Below are 8,351 nucleotides of genomic sequence, written 5' to 3' on the forward strand. Positions count from 1 at the left end.
TGATGATTGTTCGCCTACATTTTATTTCTTCTTCTTTTTTTTCTTTTTTTTTGCGCCCGCTACTGCCAAAAATTGCAAAAGCTCAGAAGGAAGTCTTTTCAATAAAAATGGATTTGTGTTTTTTTTTTTTACAAGTTTTTAAGATACTTTTGGTGTGTAAATACCTATTTCCGCGTTCCTTGGCACTTTTCAACGAAACTATAAAAAAAAAACTCAAACAGAAATTTCAAATTAGAAACCTTACTTTTCGTTGAAAAAATTATTGGAGATTGGCAAAATTAGTGTAGTAATAAGCATCTGATATCAGTTTCTGAAAAACAGAGTTATAAAGCTAGAAAAACGAGCAAAGAAATACCAAATAATAGATGTCACTAGTGATTTTCTTATTGACACTAGAGCCTCAAATCATGAAGAAAAAACAAAACATCCCACTCTAATGAAAAAAAAGCACCAAAGGACCACTTACATCATCTTTAACTACCAAAACACCATGAACCAAACAAGGTCTTTTCGGATCGGGTGGATTCATTTCATACTTTTGTTTGCTCTTCATTAAAATCCCTTGATCAATCACAGCACGGACAGGCGGAGCGGTTTTAATAACTGCTGTCTCACCGTTAGCTGGCATAAAACAATCTATACCCAATTCCTGAAAGATTTAGAAGTCCTTTAATTATCAATTCATTCGACAAAAATAAAGAATACAAAGAAAAACAGGAAATGAAAATGAACAAACAAGCCAAAGGAGGGCGATTTTTAGCCTGTGGGGGGAAAACACAAAGACAAAGCAGATGTTTTGACAAAAACCTCCGCTAAGCCGTTCTCAGCGGTCGAAAAAAAAGGGAAAAGGAAAGATGGCATATACAAAGAAAAAAAAATAACTTATTGCAGTAAACCATACCACGAAAGAGAAATTAATAAATAAAATACAAGTCAAAACCATCCTCGTTTGGTATCTTAATTATTTTTTTCTTCATATTCGTCCTTTCTTTTCCAAGCGTCATGTATAGCTAGTTCAATCTCAGAACGTATTTATAATAAGCTCAGAAACGCCACCGTAGAAGGAGTGCCCTATGACAGAAGGACGCCAAGTGAAACGGTAGTGATAATGTAATGCAATTTATATTGTAGTGTAATAGAATATAAAGTAGTGTAATTAAATATAATGTCATATAATAATAAAGTAATGTATTTGTAATTGGTTGTAGAAGACTTTAAAATAAAATATGTTCAGTATTAACAACTAAAACTTAATGATTAATTGATAAGGGGAGATTTAAAATTTGCTTGATTTTATACACGAATATTTATGTTTGTTTTAGACTTTAAAGGTTTTAGTACTACTGAAAGGAAGCGCAAGAAAAAAAACGGAAAACTCTCATTCAGCCATTAAATACAGCTCCTTGGCTTAGATTAACCCTACTTCATAGTTGTTTTTTTTCTACAACAAAAAGTTTAGCTATTTATGTATCCCTTCCATAAGAACTTCATATGCTCCTGGGGCATATCTTACGGCCCTTGACCCCGGATTTTGGGAGTTTGTTTCTACCCTGAAGGCCTTGTTATATGATCTTTAGACTATTTTGAATAAAATGGTTACCTCAAAATTTTTATTGGACGCATTTTGGATAAAGGACGCGATGGGGGTTAGGGGCTAGTTCCCTCCGATCACTTTTGACTCTTAAAAAGGCCTCTATAACGATTAATTTCTGATCAATTCATTGGAAGAATGATATTCTTTTTGCCGTACATTTTTTGGTTTTTCTTTTTGTTTTCGATACCTCACTCCTCGAAAGTGACATTGTATATATTAAAAGCCATAAATAAATTATTATTATTATTATTATATTAAATTCATAAGGATAAAATTTCTGGTAATTCGAAAACAATTAATATTCTAAATAATGATTTGAAAAGAATAGCGTTATATATGCTTCAAAATGTTAGTAAATTCGTCAATAATGTACATTCTTGGTCTTTCAAAGGAGCGGAATAAGATACAAGCCTGTCCAAAACACACAAAGTGCAGCTTTCAGGCTGTATTTCTTATTTTCCCAAGAGGACCTTTGGATTGAACTTAGGGGGTAATCTTAGTCTATGTACGGATACGTGTAACTGTTCGATAAATTCAAAAACTTCTCAGATGCTCTTAAATTCAAATACAATAGTCTGTAAATGCAGTTCTCTGAGCATTACTGTACAAAATCCTTCACAGTAGAAAAGCTTACCCATTTCCAGCCTTTTCCAATCGTTTCATGCTTGAAAAAAAAAATCTAACTAGAAACAACAAAAAACCTGGTTGGATTGTTGTAAACCATCCAAAGTTATTAGATCTCATACCTTCAGCGCAGAATGTATCTGCCTTTATATTACTGCACAAAATTCTTTATTGTAAGCAAAATGTAGAGCTTGTCTTTTCCACCATTTCCAAACCATTTTTTTTTTCTTGAAAAACAAAACAGACAAAAAACATGCCTAAATAGGGAAAAAACGAGGTCGAGATTGTTATTGCAATTTAAGGTAGTTAGATCTCTTCAGCACAAAAGGTACCTGCCTTTATGGGATATCTTGCTTTATTTCCCATATCCCATCACTATAAAGTGAAAACAAAAACACAGTTCAATTGGTCAAAACAGCTAGTGAACTTAAAAAGAAGCTCGGGCATTTCACAATCAAACGTTTTTGGGACACACAGAAAGGTTTTTTTTATAGATGTTTGGTTTTTAATTATACACTACTAGAGCGTAAGAAAAAAGGAGACAGTTCACGTCATATGGAGGGCTACCACTGCCAACCATCAAGAAAATTAAGTGCAATCTAACGGCATTTTGTTGGTAAAACTCTCTGAGCTTGTGACAAGCCTAGACAGTCAAACCAATGAAATAAACACAGAGCGTAAACTAAATATTGGTCAACCAATATTTAATTCATTTTTGTTAGCCCAACTGTCTTATATTATAAATAGGTTCATTCGCCTAACACTCTAGTCAGACAGGCCCTTTTAGGCTTTTGACACTTGTTCCCCTTACAATTCCAGGCAATTTGTTGGTCAACTAACATTGAATTAAGTTTTATTAGTGTAAAGGTCTAAGTTTATGAATTGAATGAATCGCCTTATCTGACACTCAATGCAAATGGGCCTAATTTGGCTTTGGACGCTTGTTTGCCTGTCATTCCACGCAAATTAACGGTCCTGAGTGAATTCTAAATTCTTGGTCAAAATGCCTAAGACCATTGGTAGGCGTGCCTTGTTTACCTCTCATTCTAGGCAATCTAACGGTCGTATGTCAATTTTAAATTTCTAGTCAACCTGCCTGAGACTCTGGGCGGGCGTGCCTTTCTAAAAGCTAACAAACAAGTATTTGTCCAATAAGAGTCATACTTAATCCCGCCGTTTACCCGTGCCATTTAACCTAACACTTGGAAAATTATAGTCTCTACGACTATCTTAATTATGTGACTATCTACCTTAGTTCTACCCTAGGAATTATGCATTATCTGGCTTATGCCAGATTTGTTTCTCACTCAATCGGACTATCTGTCTTGGCTTTTTCTACAATTAGCCATGGCTTGATGCCCACAACTACTTGATTTTAATTCAACTTAATTTAAGATTTAAGATTTTAATTTAACTAGTATAAAGTACGAACTGATTACAATGTGAAACTAATTAATGTATCAATTATATAATAGAACTTAATAAAAAAATATATATATTAAACTTAGTATATCAAACATAATATAGAACATGAAACTGATTACAAGATTTACAAATTACTAAGATGAGCAAATAAAAAAAAAAAATCATCCAAACACATTAAACAGTGAAGTTTTTGTTTTTAACAATGCGGAGGCATCAGTTTTATCACTCAAATCTCTAGTATGTGTTATTTTGTTCCGTACTCTAAGGTGTTCCTTTTTTTGGTAGGAATCAAAATATTTTGTTAACATAGCCCTTTCCATCAGCTTTCTAACCATTCTTTTAAAAATCATGGAGGCTAGTGGAGGACTGTGACCAAAATTAAAATTATTTAACCAAAATAATTTTTCTAAGACTATAAATGGCCACCGTATCAAATTAGACAAAGCCGCTGTATCAATTAGAAAAATTAGTAGGGGTATAGAGGTAATGGCCCTTTGAGGCTTCAGACACGATCTAGTTCGTATAACCCACAGCAAATTACAATTATGACATAAAAAAGCCGTCGTTGAATAGTTATAATGAATAGTTATTATTTGTCCAATGGAAAGATTCATATTTTCACTTATTTATTTCTAGTCCTCCGATTTTTATGTAGTCTGGTTTTAGCCCTTTTTTAGACAGTGGCAACTCTGTCAACCTGTACTCTAAAAGCCTTTCCTGCTATATAATTAGGTAAAAGTCTTACCGTTTGAATTTGCTTTTTCAAAAAGTCCATCTTTTTCCTTTCACCATGAACAAGTAGCACATTCTTTGGCTGGCAGTACTGCATCAACTGCATGATTCCCTTAGCATCTGCGTGAGCAGAAAACGACATGTACTGCAATGAGAACAGAAAAATAATGATGATCAACAGCACAAACTAAAAAGAAACACAAGATAATGGCCTAAAAACAAAATTAAATTTTTGATGTCAATTCAAACATGGAGATGGGTGCCACTGATGTTGAAATTGACCGACATAGAGATTTTGGAACGTACAACAGACGAACAACTTCATCAGCAAATTTGATTTTTTCTTTTTTTCTATTCGAAAACAGTAACAGCATTCAGAAACAATTTTTCAAGAGACAATTTTCAGAAACAGTAAGCAATTTGAGATGAAAACGTCAAATCTTGGGAGAAGGTCATTTGAAAGGAAAAAACCAAATCCAATAGCTTTTTTTAAGTAACAAAAGATAATACAATGCTAAAATGAAATACAATTTTTGACAAAAACTGTATCTTTGTACACAATCTGATATACCAGGTGTTCTTTTTTTGAAAAGTTGCTTCTCTAAGGTATGATGTTAGAATTAAGTGACTCCGTTACCTTATTCCTTGAAATGAAATCATAAGCTGGTTTTTAGAGAATTTCTGGCGCAATAAACAAATCGACACACAATTCCAAATTGACACAGATACATCAATAGCCCAGCACCATTTAGAAAAAAAAATTAAAGGAATAAAAAAAAATCGGCAACGAACTATAATCAAACACATTGCAATAAGGAGCTGCAAGAAAGGGGCGCACATGTAACTTTTAATAGCAATTAGTACACCAGAAGAATCGGTTTTGTAGGCTGATTACCATTATATAGAAGTCATTAATTTTAAAGTTGTCTGTCAAAAGCTACGAGCCCGAGAAATTTGCTTTATCCTCGAAATAAAGGAAAAGTGCCATTAAAAAGTTAGTTATCTTGATGAAAATCACACCATCAGATATGGCATATCAGAGACCTTTATTGTAAAGGTTTCAAGCCCTATCTACAAAAATGTAGAATTTTGTATTCCTTTTTTCCCAGGACAAAGATCACCAATGCGGTTATTTGTTGCGATCATTTCGAACCAACAGTTCAATAGAATCGGAGGAGGGCTCATTCGAATGTAAATTAAAAGTCCCGTTGTTCTTTTTAATCAGCCAAAAGGATTTTGTAACAGGAAAGTGGTGTTTTCTACCATTTTGAGGAACAGGAAATTGAAAATTTTGAGACATCCAATCGATATACAGCTATTGAAAACCTCTATATTGAGTTACCCAGCTTCACAGGCAGTAATTTCGCACGGCAGCAAATTCAAACAGTAACGTAGTCCATATAAAACAAACGGTTGTCTTGTGGTGGTGCAGTGGGTTTGACCTTAGCTTGGTAATACGGGACCCAGAGATCGAATTATGCTGCAGTAATGCACTGCAGGGCCGACACAGGGACCTTAGTAGTCAAGAAGTGTCGTTAATCTGATACAATACTATACAAACAAACGGTTGATATATCCATATTTGAAAAGAAAAAACAGTTTTAATAAATTCATTTGAGGTGAGAGAATGTCAATTAAAGTTGTGCACAAATCCCCGCATTTAACATCCGTCAAATTTTTCTCTACCAGTATCGTCATTTCATTTCTTTCTATTTGTCATTATTTTTATTCGTTACACCTCGGTTAGGTCTGGGCATGATTTGCAAATGATCAGAAATTAAATTTTAAAAAAAATCAACCTAATGCTCTGGCATGCTGCAGATTTGTCATTTTACCATGTTGAAATGACATATAATTTTGACTAAATGAAAGAAAGATAATATCTGTTAGCTTGATTCAACATGCCCCTGGACATTTCAACTTAACACCCTTAGTTGTTCCTGAGATATTGCAAATACACAATTTTGAAAACTTGGATTCATATACCACCTTTTGGTTTAGTTAATGGTTAGTTAGTTGGTTTAATTAACTCCTTAATGCTACCTAGAAGCTTCAACTTAAAAGGCTCCTGATAAATTGCAAATAAGCCATTTTGACAACATAGACTTTTTATTTAATTCAATGTTCTCTAAAAGTTTAAACTTAATATCCACTGTCGTTCTCGATACATTACAGATAGAGCCTTGTAACAACCTGGATGCGCACAATATCTTTTCATTTAGTTCAACATACACCTCAAAATTCCATTAAAGCGTCACCTTAATACTGGTTTTCGGCCAATCCTATGCTGTTCCTGAAACATTGCAGATACTGTTTCGACAACCTGGACACACATAGTTTAATTTAATTAGTTTATCATCTCCTCAACATTCCCTACAAATTTCAACATAATATTCTGCCTTACAAGCACTTTTAACTTATAAAAAGAGCACTAGAACTTCCATTTTCCTATTGATTGAGTCTCTTTCGACGTTTTTAGGATGCCTCCTTCCATACAAAGTGGCCTGCAGAAAAAAAATAATACAATGAAGCCACTTTATCTTTACTTAGGCAGAACTACTGCGCAGTCTATGGTTAATAAACCATAAGTGTAAAACTACATATCAAGCGCGTTCAGCTCGAATGACAGAGGATATAATTCTCAATCACGAAAGAATCTTCCATTTGTGGGGTAAAAACTGGAGTAAAAAATAAAAACTTATTTTTGTATTGTAGGAGAAATTGTGGTGTAAAATATGTAGTAGGTGTGTACTCAGAACAGAGTATTTCTACGTTCTTTTTCCTTTTTATACCTGTAGTCTGATAGGACCTTTTTTTTATCAAAACCCCAAAATTAACAAAGTAAAATACACTAACCTCTACTGACAGCTTTACTTCGACAGTTTGTCGATTTTCAATTTCAATCTTTTTTGCTCCACCAAGAACCTGAGTGCCAACTGTTCCTTGTACACAATATCCTGGCATGATCAACTGAAATCAACAAAAATTAAACCCGGCACGATGACATTTTCTTCTATGTCTTTCACATAGAAAAAGATATAGGGGAGATTCAGAGGGAAATGAAGAGGCAGATAAAATGGATAGGGTAAGGAGAGTAGGAGACTAGAAAGAGACTAGAAAATGGAAAAGAGACGAGATGTGAGAAGACAGGAAGAATAAGAAAGAAATGAAGGTAAAAAGGAGGGAGATCCGGGCCTCTTGGTGCTCCATCATGGACCTGAGCACCAGCTGCTCCTTGAACATATTAACCTGGCATGATTTACTGAAACCAAAAAAAGTTAAACCCAACAACGATAATACATTCTACTATGTCTTTGAAACAGAAAAGGGTATAGGCATAGTTCAGAGAAAAATGAGGAGAAACGTGAAAAGAATGGGTAGAGTAAGAAGAGAATGAGACTAGAAAGAAAATGGAAAAGAGATGATGGATGAGAAGACAGATAATAAGAAAAAGAACAGAAGGGAGATTGAAAAGGAGGGAGATATGGATGATGTGCCAATGAGATGTGAAAACGAAAGACAGAGGCACAGGAGGGAGAAACAATAAAAAAAAAATGCTGGGAAACAGAGACAGAGAGTGAATGGTAATGAAGGTGCAGAAAGGCAGAAGAGAGAAAAACGAAACAAAAGTCAAAGGGAGTAGGACGTAAGAATGTGATCAGAAATATAGGAAGAGGAATAGAGAGATGGAGACATATAAAGAGATGAATACGAATTACCGAAAAGAAAAATCGCGACCGTTGTTAATGGGTCTCGATAGAGATTTTTGATGGAAGAAAAGCAAAATGACTAAAAAATGCGATGTTAAATACAAAAACAAAACTTTCAAAGAAAGGGATTAGAAATTAAAAAAAAAACAAATGATCAGAATTTAAAAAAAAAAAAAATCAAAATTCCATCAGAATTCAGCAGATATAGAAAATAAAGTGTAAGAAAAGATTCATAAACATTGAAGGAAACACAAAAAAGTACAAAA

General features: G+C 33.9%; 1 protein-coding gene across 1 annotated transcript; it reads right to left on the reverse strand.

Annotated features, from left to right (window-relative positions):
• Window positions 1-278: 278 nt before the first annotated feature.
• LOC136043562 (integrator complex subunit 11-like) lies at window positions 279-8,130 on the reverse strand. Its single transcript, XM_065728477.1, has 3 exons — window positions 7,232-8,130; window positions 4,389-4,520; window positions 279-649 (listed from the first exon to the last, which is right to left on the reverse strand). The coding sequence occupies exons 1-3, from the start codon at window positions 7,337-7,339 to the stop codon at window positions 434-436; spliced, it is 456 nt and encodes a 151-aa protein (XP_065584549.1). The 5' UTR covers window positions 7,340-8,130; the 3' UTR covers window positions 279-433.
• Window positions 8,131-8,351: the final 221 nt, after the last annotated feature.

This window comes from Artemia franciscana, unplaced genomic scaffold, assembly GCF_032884065.1.
Source record: "Artemia franciscana unplaced genomic scaffold, ASM3288406v1 Scaffold_7221, whole genome shotgun sequence".
In the NCBI taxonomy this organism is placed as follows: domain Eukaryota; kingdom Metazoa; phylum Arthropoda; class Branchiopoda; order Anostraca; family Artemiidae; genus Artemia; species Artemia franciscana.

Excerpts from the sequence above, each read along its gene's own strand:
- LOC136043562 (XM_065728477.1), bottom strand. The coding sequence starts at position 7,339 with ATGCCAGGATATTGTGTACAAGGAACAGTTGGCACTCAGGTTCTTGGT. Across the intron at positions 4,521-7,231 it reads AAGTAAAGCTGTCAGTAGAG|TACATGTCGTTTTCTGCTCA; the intron begins GTTAGTGTATTT and ends TTCTCATTGCAG. Across the intron at positions 650-4,388 it reads TGAAAAAGCAAATTCAAACG|GAATTGGGTATAGATTGTTT; the intron begins GTAAGACTTTTA and ends TAAATCTTTCAG.